The 13,488-nt window shown below is 35.6% G+C and overlaps 1 protein-coding gene across 45 annotated transcripts in view; it reads left to right on the top strand.

The window, feature by feature from the left end:
* Positions 1-13,488, top strand: part of PLEKHA5 (pleckstrin homology domain containing A5) — a 246,104-nt gene that overhangs the window by 119,942 nt on the left and 112,674 nt on the right. For all 45 annotated transcript variants that reach the window (XR_005577183.2, XR_005577185.2, XR_012518578.1 and 42 more), the window contains 3 exons: positions 6,256-6,339; positions 7,373-7,493; positions 9,772-9,876. Coding sequence is in view for 40 of the 45 variants with exons in the window: in XM_074403205.1 (XP_074259306.1) it covers positions 6,256-6,339; positions 7,373-7,493; positions 9,772-9,876 (310 nt within the window). In the remaining 5 variants the exon portion in view is untranslated. The remainder of the gene's footprint in view (positions 1-6,255; positions 6,340-7,372; positions 7,494-9,771; positions 9,877-13,488) is intronic.

The raw sequence follows: 13,488 nt of genomic DNA, 5'->3' as shown, positions 1-13,488 counted from the left end.
ATCATCCTTTTACCTTCTCAAAGCAAGAAATTAGTAAAACCATTTTCATCTTTACCACATAAAACAGAAATCTACTTTTGAATATGCTAGCACAGATATTTTCTTTGGGTCATGTGTAAGTTGCTTTGTCTAAGAAAATAGGATATTTCTTAGCTAATAGCCTCTTCTTCCCCCCACCACCCCCTCCTTTTTTTTCTTTTTCTTTTTCTTTTTCTTTTTTTTTCTTTTTTTGCTATTATAACCTCATTTTATTCACTTTCCTCTAGGTGGACCATAGACAAAGTTGTGAATCTTGACTGGTGTAAGCTTACCATAGTAGTCCCATTTATTTTGCCATTGATTGAATTGGACATGGAATCTCATATCTCTGACTAATGAGATTCTTAAGAAATATAGCCAGGAAGCTTTTGGGAAACTAACTGCAAAGGAATATGCAAAGCAAAACTTTCTTTTTAACTCTAGACTTTGTGGTTCAGAATATTACTTTGTGATAAAGCTGCCAGCTTGGGCTTGTGAGGATGCCTAACTAAAAAGCATAGAGCAACCCAATAAAGATGGCAGTGCCTCTGTATTAAGCAATCCTGAGTCATCATCTCTTTGAAATCCTAAGTATTATTTAAAAATCAGGAATTAAAAAAAAAAAAAAGAAAAAAAATCAGGAATAGTTTCTTTTCATATTCATACTTGGTTTAAAGAATATCTCATTTAACTATATGCATGGTTATGATTTACTATATGTAAACAAGATACATTCTTTAAACCAAGTATGGAAAGGAACTACATATTCCTAATTTTAAAATAATACTTGTCATATGTAATATTACTTGAATTTAAAAATTTTTAAATCTAGTACATTTAGTATTGGATTCATTTCTATAAAAAATCAAATTCTGATATTTTAAAGAACTTCTAATTGGAGTACTTTACCTGTAGATATCAGATCAAAGATTTTTGCATTCAATGAAGTTCTGCATGGTTTTGGTCTTATTGTTGGATAACAGGAATTTTAATACCAAATTTCTTTTGTCTGTAGGTACTTAATTGCATTGAATACTTTAGTTTCTTTATAATTTGAAGTAACTCTCGATTAAGAATGAAATAGTCCCTAATAAAATAAAAAAACAAACAAACAAACAAAAACGAATGAAATAGTCCCCTCACTTTAAGGGGCTTTTATGATTTTAACTGGAAATTTGAAACACCATGTTAACAAGTCTTTTTTTTCTAATTGCATATTTTTATTGGGTTTTATATTGAAATGTGCACTTTATGCATTTATTTTGATGAGAAAGAGTGTGTGCTTGATTATGTTTTTTAAGGAATGCCATTGTCATCCTCCTTTATATGTCTCCTGATGACAGAAAACCAAAGCAATGTAGACGCTACGAAAAATATCTTCTATTACCCTGGAAAGGGAGACAAACATCAGCCTCCCCTATTTGCAGAGTGCTGTCATACAGTTAGTTATTTATATAGAAGAAACCTTTTATTTAAAGTTGATTCAAACCTGGTAAATTGTTCTTCCTTCCGTAAATAGTTTATAGGAGCTGTGTGCTTTAGCCTTCTCTTTTTATCTAAGCTTCCAGAAAGCTCAGAACTAAGATATCTGCTTAAAAGTTTGGGTTGGGTGCGGTGGCTCACGCCTGTAATCCCAGCACTTTGGGAGGCCAAGGCGGGTGGATCACGAGGTCAAGAGATCGAGACCATCCTGGTCAACATGGTGAAACCCCGTCTCTACTAAAAATACAAAAAATTAGCTGGGCATGGTGGGGTGTGCCTGTAATCCCAGCTACTCGGGAGGCTGAGGCAGGAGAATTGCCTGAACCCAGTAGACGGAGGTTGCGGTGAGCCGAGATCGCGCCATTGCACTCGAGCCTGGGTAACAAGAGCGAAACCCCTTCTCAAACAACAAAAAAAAAAAGTTCAGTGTAGCCCAGGTGTTCCAGTAGTTTCTTCCATAATTCATTATTTGGTTTATAAAATACATAAGATGGGAAAAGAATTAGGTTGACTAATGAATTTCTATTTTATCTCCAGTAGACATGTCATTTTAATGTTATATGAGTTGATGGAAATATATATATATATATATATATATATATATATATATACACACATATACATACACATACCATTTTTTATGCACGCTGATTTAGTCATCTTAAAATCCTTCACAACCAAATTATTATTAAATGAAATAATAGTTTCATAGAAGCTTTAAAGTGTCAGGCCTTTCATTCACTCTTCCAATTATAGCAAAAGATTAAAACTCTGGTAACAAATAGGAAAAAGACATAATGCCAAAGCACAAGCAATCTGTCTTGCTATTTATCAATTTCTTGGTATCTTTTCTTTTTAAAAAAAGAAAGAAAGAAAAGGTACGAACAGTAAGTTGAGCTTGTTTTCTTTAGCCCTGAACTCACCAGAAAAATGGAGTCTTTTTTGTTGTTGTTGTTTTTGTTTTGTTTTGTTTTTGTTTTAAAAGAAAGGCAAGGTCAGCCGGGCATGGTGGCTCACACCTATAATCCAAGCACTTCGGAGGCCAAGGCAGGCGGATCACCTGAGGTCAGGAGTTCAAGATCAGCCTGACCAACATGGTGAAACCTCATCTTAAAAAAAAAAGGCAAGGTCTTGCTCTGTTGCCCAGGCTGGAGTGCAGTGGTAATCATAGCCCACTGCAACCTCAAACTCCTGGACTCATACAATCCTCCTCCTTCAGCCTCCCAAGTAGCTATTTTAAAAATTAGGTAGGTGTGGTCACGTGCACCTGTAGTGCAGCTCTTTGAGAGACTGAGCTAGGAGGATTGCATGAACTTGGAAAGTCGAGGCTGCAGAGAGCTGTGTTCACACCACTGCACTATGGCCTGGGTGATAGAGTAACATTCTGTCCCTGAAAAAAAAAAAAAAGAAAGAAATTTTAAAAATTAAAAATGTTGGGTGGACACAGTGGCTCACGCCTGTAATCCCAGCCCTTTGGGAGGCCAAGGCTGGTGGATCACGAGGTCAAGAGATCGAGACCATCCTGGTCAATATGGTGAAACCCCGTCTCTATTAAAAATACAGAAAATTAGCTGGGCATGTTGGCACACACCTGTAATCGCAGCTACTCAGGAGGCTGAGGCAGGAGAATTGCCTGAACCCAGGAGGCAGAGGTTGCAGTGAGCCAAGATCACACCATTGCACTCCAGCCTGGGTAACAAGAGCGAAACTCCATCCCCCCCCCCAAAAAAAAAAAATTAAAATTTTATAAAGTTACAATAAGCTAAGCTTAATTGAAAGAAAAATATTTTTATAAATTTAAAGTTTTAAAAAATATTTTTAATAAATTTGATATAGCCTAAGTGTACAGTGCTTATAAAGTCTAGAGTAGTGTACAGTAATGCCTTAGGCTTTCACATTCAGTCTCTGCATACTGACTGACTAACCTAGAGCAACTTTCAGACCTGCAAGCTTCATTTATGATAAGTGCCCTATAAACATGTCCCATTTCTAATCTTTAATACCATACTTTTTTTTTTTTTTTTGAGATAGAGTCTTACTCTGTTGCCCTGACTGGAGTCCAGTGGTGTGCCGCAGCCACCAGAGTAGCTGAGATTACAGGCATGCACTACTATGGCCAGCTAATTTCTGTATTTTTAGTAGAGATAGGGTTTCATCATGTTGTCCAGGCTGATCTCAAACTCCTGGCCTCAAGTGATACACCCACCTTGGCTTCTTAAGGTTCTGGGATTACAGGCATAAGACCATATTTTTAATGTTCCTTTTCTATGTTTAGATATATTTAGATACACAAATACTTTATATTGCAATGGCCTATAGTATTCAATACAGTAACATGCCATACCATTTTTAGCCTAGAAGCAATAAGCTTCACTCTATAGCCTAGGTTTATAGTAGGCAGTGCCAACCAGGTTTGTGTACGTATGCTCTCTGATGTTCACACAACTGTGAAATCACTTAATGTATTTTAAAATGTATCACCATGTTTGGGGTTGAGTATGATGAAACAAACAAACAAAAATGTTTCACCATAGTTAGTGACAGGTGACTGTATTTGGGTAGGCACAAAGTTAAACTTTTAAATAGTTGGCCAAATACTAATATAATGATGACATATACTCAGTATCCTGTAGTTCGTAATAGTTGTAAATAACCTTTATCAAGTGCTTATTATTTTCCACATCTCCATTATAAAGTAATTTCCATGAGGGCAAGGATTTTTATTTTTATTTTTCACTGCTTTATGATACATTTTAATTTATCAATTAAGCACAGTGGGCCAGGTATGCTGACTCATGCCTGTAATCCCAGCACTTTGGGAAACCAAAGTAGGAAGATCACGTGAGCCCAAGAGTTTGAGGCCAGACTGGGCAACCTAGCAAGACCTCCTTACTCTGTTTTTGAAAAAATTAGGCACAGTAAAAGATTAACTGCATTAACTAATAAAAATGTAACAGCATGCCAGTATCACTGGTCTTGTACTTTGGTGGAGGGGGGTCATTATTAAGTAAGGGTTGTTTGAACACAAAAATTGCAGTACCTCAACAGTTGATCTGAGAACCAAGCCAACTATTAAGTAGCTAATGGGGCAGATAGCATCGACAGTTTCAAGACACTAGACAAAGGGATGATTCACATCATAGATGCGACAGAACAGGATGAAGAGAGATTTCATCACACTACTCAGAACAGCTTACAATTTAAAACGTATGAATTGTTTATTTCTGGAATTTTCTATTTAATATTTTTGGACAGCAATTGACTGAGGGTAACCGAAACCATAGAAACCAAAACCACAGATAAGGGAGGACTACTGTATATAGATATATATCTATATAGATATATTTATAAAAATATTTGTATGTATGTACATGTGTATGTTGGTTAAATTAAGGAATAACCTGTGACATAGCTGCCTTTAGTCATTTGAGACACAGAGGTAAAGTAAGTTGCCAAAGATCACCTGTCTATTAGGTGGAGGAGCTGGGATTCAAACCTATGTAGTCTGACTTCAGAACCTGTGCTCTCAACTGCCATTGTTTTCTTCAACCTCTGTTGTGTTTAGAGAAATACAGGAACATGTATTAGTAATGTTAGTAAATAATTGCTTTCCTTATTCAGTAGACTCAGTTATTTTAAGGGTTATCATAGTTTAAGGATTACCATACCTAGTGCAGGGCTTCCCACCCTCAGTACTGTTGACGTTTCTGGAGGTTTATTTTACATGGAGGGCTCTGCTCTGCATTATAAAATTAACAGCACCCTGGCCTCTGCCCACTAGATACCAGTAACATCTCCCCAATTGTGACATTCAAAATGTTACCAGGGATTGCCAGATGTTCTCCTGGAAGGCAGAATCACCCAATTGAGAACCACTTGTCTAGACCTACTCATTAAAACATCCTTGAGGAAAGTCTGGAAGTAGGGGTAGGTAAACACTAGCATTGTATTTAGAAAGGTTTGGACTTCCTACTAGGCCACAGTGACTACAGAGACAAGGTGGGTATTAGTTTGTTCTGTGACCATAGGTATGCTTTATATCAAGACCTGAATTTGGCCAAGTGCAGTGGCTCATACCTGTAATCTCAGCACTTTGGGAGGCCAAGGTGGGTGGATCACCTGAGGTCAGGAGTTCAAGACCAGCCTGACCAACATGGTGAAACCCTGTCTCTACTAAAACTACAAAATTAGTGAGGTGTGGTAGTACATGCCTGTAATCCCAGCTACCTGGGAGGCTGAGGCACACTGAGAAGGAATGCATTTAACTTTTTTTATAAAAATGGAAGCAACATTTACACAAATATACACTCCCAGTAGATAGTAGTAGGACAGATATATTTAGGAATCTCAAAAGTCTGACGACTGTCGCAGTCGCTCACCTCTGTAATCCTAGCACTTTGGGAGGCTGAGGTGGGTGGATCACCTGAGGTCAGGAATTCAAGACCAGCCTGACCAATATGGTAAAACCTTGTTAATACAGGAAATTATCTGGGTGTGGTGGTAGGTACCTATAATCCCAGCTACTCAGGAAGCTGAGGCAGGAGAATTGCTTGAACCCAGGAGATGGAGGTTGCAGTGAGATCACACCATTGCACTCCAGCCTGGGCGACAAGAGCAAAGTTTCGTCTCAAAAAAAAAGGAGCTGGGCTGGGAGTTTGAATTTTGTTTCTTTTGTAGACTAACTTTAATGTTACAGTAACAAAACGGTCATTTAAATACCTACATGTTCTTTTTTTTTTTCCATTCTTTTGTCAGCCATAATGAAAGGAAAGTGACCTGCAAGCATCCAGTCACGGGACAACCATCACAGGACAACTGTATTTTTGTAGTGAATGAACAGTAAGTAAAGAGTTCATGGAATGCCTGTGTTTAAAATTGGGTTAGCATTGAAATTGAAATTGCTGTTATTTATATTTCATTCAATAGAATTTAACAGCTTTCTTATCTGGACATTTGTAGTCAAGTATAACATAATGTGTCATACAGAAATCTGACTTAAGTATTTTTTCATGAGGAATGTAATTTCAGAAGCTGTTTTGATAGTACTTCAAACTCAGTAAGCTCTAGAGCCCAGGATGCAGGCATAGAGAAACTATGTAAACTTGGTTAGATTATTAAACTAATTTGAGCTCAGTTTTCTCATCCTTAAATCAGATAGTTGGTAATGACTATTTTACAAGAGTTTTATAAGTATCAAATGAGATATGTGTACGAATGTATCATACTATAAAGCTATTCACACAGTAAGTTACTGAAATTGTTATTGTTTGTAGTATCAGAATAATCTTATAATTCATTTTTAATTTTTAGTGGGATGACGAAGTAGAATATCTGCAGTAATGTCTGTTAAAAATAAACATGATAGGCTGGCTGTGGTGGCTTATGCCTGTAATCCCAGCACGTTGGGAGGCCTAGGTGAGCAAATCACTTGAGATCAGGCATTCGAGACCAGCCTAGCCAACATGGTGAAACCTTGACTGTACTTAAAAAATACAAATATTAGCTGGGTATGATGGCATGTGCCTGTAGTCCCAGCTACTGAGGAGTCTGAGGCAGGAGAATCAGTTGAACCTGCAAGGCAGATTCTGCAGTGAGCCAAAATCATACCACTGTACTCCAGCCTGAGCGACAGAATGAGACTTTTGTGTTTAAAAATAAAAATAAATAAACATGGTAATAATAAACATTTTTGGCTTCGTAAAAGTGTTAGCTGTATTTAAAGTTGTTGTAAGTATTAAGGCCTGACTCTAGAGTAACTAGGATCAAACTACTTTGGAAAAGTAGGACACTCGAATTGTTAACTCTAGGGAAGTGTTATTATAAAGCGGGTTACATACCCAGCAAGTTCTAGTGTTTTGACATATATTTTCAGGACTGTTGCAACCATGACATCTGAAGAAAAGAAGGAACGACCTATAAGTATGATAAATGAAGCTTCTAACTATAATGTGACTTCAGATTATGCAGTGCATCCAATGAGCCCTGTAGGCAGAGTAAGTTATTTTACTTTTTATTAATTATTGATAAGGAGTAAATAGTATCTATACCGTTACTCATAATGGACTTAGAATTATAGAATAATCATTACATTTTTATTATTACATGAGATATAGCAATAGGCTGAAAATATAAAGTAATAAGATTATAATTCAATGACTTACATTTTTGAATTTGGAATAATGTTAGAAATACAATGATATTTTTGAGAGAGAGTAGACACACTTAAGTTTTAAAGGTGAAGAGTAATGTAATAGCCTAGAAATCAAATTTTCTGGATATAAGAATGCCTAGATTGAGGAAACATTTTTCAGCAAAACCACTGTAATGGTAAATTATGTTTATTATAAGGAAATAGATAATTATAATAATAGTATTTTAAATGCCTGTTAAGGTTTTTGAAACAAAATTTTGTTAGGAGATTATAAATGAATATAAATTTTCAAATAATATAAATAATTTTTGATTAAGTTAATATAAATCCAACAGGCTGAGCATAATGCTTTATGAGTATATTTTAATTAAAATCTGGAGAAATCGATGAATGGATTGAGGGCCACTAGGGCATTGTCTTGAAAGAAAGTTGAATCCATTTCTCATACTTTACACCAAAAATTTTCTAGACGGATCAGTTGTTGAAATGTTAAAAAAAAAAAAAAAAAAAAAAAAAAAAAAAAAAAAACTATAAAAGCACTAGGGGAAAAAAAATGGAAGATTTAAGGGAAAAAAAAAGAGCTCAGAATGCAGATGGGCTTTCTAAATATGACATAAAACCCAGAAGTAACAATATAAAATAATGAGAAATTCAATCACATGTGATTATTATCCATGCAGAGTATCTGCAATTTATATAGCAATTAAAGAATAATTTCCTTATAATTAAAGAAGTGCTTTCAATCAATAAGAAAAGGGTTTATAAGCCAGTTTGGAAATGGATAAATTATATAAAATCAGTTCTCAGTAAAGAAAATGGAATTTACTCTTAAACAGATGAAAAAAGATGCTCAGCCTTATCCATAATATGAAAAATATTATTTAAAACCGGAAAAAAACACCATTTTCACCTGCAGATTTCCAAAGGTCAGAAAGTTTCATAACACAGCATATTGACAAGAGTATGGGTAAATAGGCATTCTGTTTATATAGTGAGCTCCAAGAAATAATGAAACAAAAGAGTAGATATTAAAATACGCTGTCATTTCAGAAAAATATTCAAAACCATGAGAACAAATATTTTAGAAAGATAGACACACGCATACACACAATGATACTGGTTGCCCCATAGAGTTGCGAGTGCAGTTAGCTGGGTGCGAGAGCCCAAGAGTGAGAAGTAGATTGATCCTTGTGTATTTTTTTGTGTCTTTGAGGTTTATAATGTTTTTAAGCATTATCTGTTTGAAAGTAAATTAAAATCTATCAAGAAAATATGCTTTAAGAAGAATTTTGTTGATATTGGGCCTTAAAATTCTCTTATATACTAATAAAAGCTTCACAAAAAACAAAATTCTAATGAAGTATGCTAGATTTCTCTACAATTAGGAAAGGAAGAGATAATTATATGTTACTTTATAGCTTCATTGTTTTCATATTTGTTAGTTACCACTACGATTCCTACCAAAATAAATCTTCATGGTAACCATAGCAGTATTTTTAAAGATTATATATCCTTATGCGTACTTTGAAGAATCCAATAAACTCCATGTGTCTGGTATCATTTAAGTTCAGAGTTGTCAAAAAAAAACAAAAAACAAAACACTATTTCACATTAAGCAGATCCTTCCAGTTTTATTTTGACTTGATGTGATATATTTGTTTATATTTAATATCTGTATATTTCTCCTCAGACTGAGTGCTGTTAACTTTCTTTAATTGAACCTGCACTATTAAATGCAGATATAAAGGGAAAAGTTATATCATTTGGTTTATTCTTAAAGATTTGTTAACAGTTTTTACTCAATATCTATTCATTTTATATAGCAGGTAGAACAATATACTGCCACATACTCGTGTCTTTCTAAAAATTGTATATCCGATCCAGATTTTAAAGGAAAGATTGCAAAACTTGTGGTATCCTGGGGGGAAATTTTTGGTGCAGAATCCTTATATTTCAAAAAACTAACACAGCAAAAGTAAAATTTCAGTAATTTATCTGAAAAGATTTGAGTCCTGCAAGTCGTAGGAAAATCTGAAAAGAGATTAAATTTGAAGAGGAAAATAAGCTCAAATATCTAGGCATTAATACCACATTTTTTATCATACTCTTTTTCTATTTAGACTTCACGAGCTTCAAAAAAAGTTCATAATTTTGGAAAGAGGTCAAATTCAATTAAAAGGAACCCTAATGCACCAGTGGTCAGACGAGGTTGGCTTTATAAACAGGTATGTTTTTTTTCTATTTGATAAGAAACAAAAGACAGAATTAGAAGGAACCTTTTTAACTGAATGTACCGAAGACAATTCTATAAAATCATAAAATTAAGAAGGAACTACGGAGAAGCCACCTAGGTTCTTTGACTGCTTGTTACCCATGAAGAATATCAAGGGAACAGTGAAGACAGAAAAAGCGGTGGACATTACTTAGAACAGAGATTGTTTGTGTGTTCGTTATGGGTGTTTCTAGATTTAAAATTAAATATATGCTATATGAAAATGTTAGAAATAGCATGGTAAAAGTATCCAGGTAGAAATATTTTTTAAATGTCAAAATTGAAATAAACAACTAAATATTAATACAAGGGTACTGTTCATTTTTCTGTTGATATAAAAATCATTAGAGAAATAGTTATATATTTCTCCTCCTTTATATAGAAATTTGATAATTTCAGATTTTTCTGGTTTTTTTTTTTTTTTTTTTTTTTTTTTCCGTTTTTTTATTCTATAATATGAGACTAGTCTTTCTTCCTCTTAAGTTTTTGGTTATATTTTCTTTCTTTATTTTATTTTTTTCTTTTTAATTTTCTCATACAGAGTTTACTGTCAGGCATCCTGGTAAGTTGGAGTTTATATTGTTGCATTAACTGGGGAACTTACTATCTAAGCTTTTTTGGAACCTTTTTAGTTTTGGAATTAGTAAAGATGTAGGTACATTACCTTCTTGGATTTTGGCATCATTTTGATTACATAGAGGCTGTTGTTTACTTTCTAGTTTGCAGCTGGGTTTCAGATAAGTGGCTGGCAGATAACTGAGGTGACATCCTCAGTCTTCAAAGGCCTTTTTCGTTCTCTGATTCTATATGCTTACAGATTATACAAAGAAAGTTAAATATTAGTTCATTGGTGCCAGTTTATTCTGTTAAATATTGCTAATTGCTTTCAGGTGACCTAATGATTTTTATTTATTAAGACTCATAATTTTTATTTAAAGATCATTATCTATGTATATACATACATATTTTTTATTTTTTCCCAACACCTGATCATTGACTATATTTTAACTATTTGATATTTAAACTTATCTAAGCCAAAAGATTTTTGCACATTTAGTTTCTTTTTTTTTTTTTTTTTTTTTTGGAGACAGTCTTACCCTGTTGCCCCCCCACCTCCGCCCCCCCAGCCTAGAGTACAGCAGCATGGTCCCGGCTCACCACAACCTCTGCCTCCCAGGCTCAAGCAATTCTCCTGCCTCAGTCTCCCACGTAGCTTGGATTCCAGGCATGTGCCACTGCTGCCCGGCTAATTTTTGTATTTTTCGTAGAGACAGGTTTTCACCATGTTGGCCAAACTGGCTTTGAATTCCTTTCCTTCAAATGATCCACCCACCTTAGCATCCCAAGTGCTGGGATTACAGGCATGAGTCACTGCACCCAGCCCAGTTTCTAATAGAAAATTTGTTCCATATTTTCCAACTAGTCCTTCTAGTAAGTCCAACTTATGTTCAAATATTTCAGTGCAAAATTGAACCTAATAGCCTGTGGCACTTATTATTTATTTTAAATAATAAAATAGCTCTTGTTCTTATTTCTTGATCCCTTGGTTAATTTAGAATTGCAAAAGTATTACCAAGTAGCTTCTCTAATAAGTGTTTGTTTTGGGCCAGGCACAGTAGCTCATGCCTGTAATCCCAGCACTTTGGGAGGCCAAGGCTGGAGAATCACATGAGCCCAGGAGTTCAAGAACAGCCTGGGCAACATAATGAGACCTCCTGTCTACTTTTAGGTCAGGAGTTCGAGACCAGCCTTGCCAACATGGAGAAATCCTGTCTCTACTAAAAATACAAAAATTAGCTGGGCAGTAGTGGCACACGTCTGTAATCCTAGCTTCTCGGGAGGCTGAGGCATGAGAATCACTTGAACCCGGGAAGCGGAGGTTGCAGTGAGCCAAGATTCTATACTCCATCCTGGGTGACAGTGTGAGACTTTCTAAAGAAAAAAACTTGAAGAGGGTATCATATACCGTTTAATTTTTTTCCCTTTTTTTTTATTTTGGGAAAACTGTCAATTTTAAGGTCAAATCTTTTACTTTGAAAGATTTTACCCATGTTAATTTCTTTAGTTCTAAAGTCATTGTTAGATGATTCTCACAGCTAGAAATAAATTTAGAAATAATCAATGCACATCCAAACTGGCCTCTTTTTTTTTTTTTTTTTTTTGATATCTATTTAATTTTTACATGCAATTTTGCTACATTGCATATGGGAAAGTAATTTTTATTAAATTCTAATTTTGTTTTGAGCCTGGTATTTTAATGAACTAAATTACTTAGAAATAGCTGCCAAATAAGCTCTCTTTTCTGCATGATGAGCAAATCCCAAGCTGTAGACTAAGAGGAAAAAAGTTTATGAAATATATTTGTATATTAAGGTTTCTTTATTCACAGTCATTTAAAATCACATTACCTTTGGAATAATTTCAATTCACATATTTTTCTTCTTGTTGAAGATTAACATATTTATTAAATCTGGTTTATCAGAATGCATGCACTCCTGCATGGTTACAGTAGTCTCATCCTAGCAGACATTTGTGTTGAGAAGAGTGAATTTCAGATTGCTTACAAATATGAAATCAAATTAAGTTGCCTTAATATATTCCTTTTACATGATGGTATTACTTTTCAGAGACCAGTCTAGTTGAGAATATCTTAAGGCCCTAGAAAACTACTTCCAAATTTTTAATTGGCCTTTTAGTTAGGTTATGTTACACATGTATCAAACATTCCTTGTTTTAAAAGTTTACTTTTAAAAAATGCACAAGGTCGGCCAGGCGTGGTAGCTCACATCTATAATCCCAGCACTTTGGGAGGCCGAGGCAGGAGGATCACAAGATCAAGATATCAAAACCATCCTGACGCCGGGCGCAGTGGCTCAAGCCTGTAATCCCAGCACTTTGGGAGGCCGAGGCGGGTGGATCCACGAGGTCAAGAGATCGAGACCATCATGGTCAACATGGTGAAACCCCGTCTCTACTAAAAATACAAAAAATTAGCTGGACATGGTGGTGCATGCCTGTAATACCAGCTACTCAGGCGGCTGAGGCAGGAGAATTGCCTGAACCCAGGAGGCGGAGGTTGCGGTGAGCCGAGATCGCGCCATTGCACTCCAGCCTGGGTAACAAGAGCGAAACTCCATCTCAAAAAAAGAAAAAAAAAAAAAAAACCATCCTGACTAACATGATGAAAGCCCGTCTCTACTAAAAAAATACAAAGATTAGCTGGGCGTGGTGGTGCGCACCTGTAGTCCCAGCTATGTGGGAGGCTGAGGCAGGAGAATTGCTTGAACCCAGGAGGCAGAGGTTGCAGTGAGCCGAGATTGCACCACTGCACTTCAGCCTGGCAACAAAGCAAGACTCTGTCTCAAAAAAAAAAAAAAAAAAAAAAGTCCACAATGCCAGGCATAGTGGCTCACTCCTATAATCCCAGCACTTCGGGAGGCCAAGAAGGGTGGATCACCTGAGATCAGGAGTTCAAGACCAGCCTGGCCAACATGGTGAAACCCCGTCTGATGAAACCCTGTCTCTACTAAAAATACAAAAAAATTAACCAGGCCTAGTGGCAGGT

This window comes from Saimiri boliviensis, chromosome 7 (genome assembly GCF_048565385.1).
Source record: "Saimiri boliviensis isolate mSaiBol1 chromosome 7, mSaiBol1.pri, whole genome shotgun sequence".
Classification (NCBI taxonomy): Eukaryota; Metazoa; Chordata; class Mammalia; order Primates; family Cebidae; genus Saimiri; species Saimiri boliviensis.
Note: the sequence above shows the minus strand (reverse complement) of the source record. Positions and strands in the feature narration are given on the sequence as shown.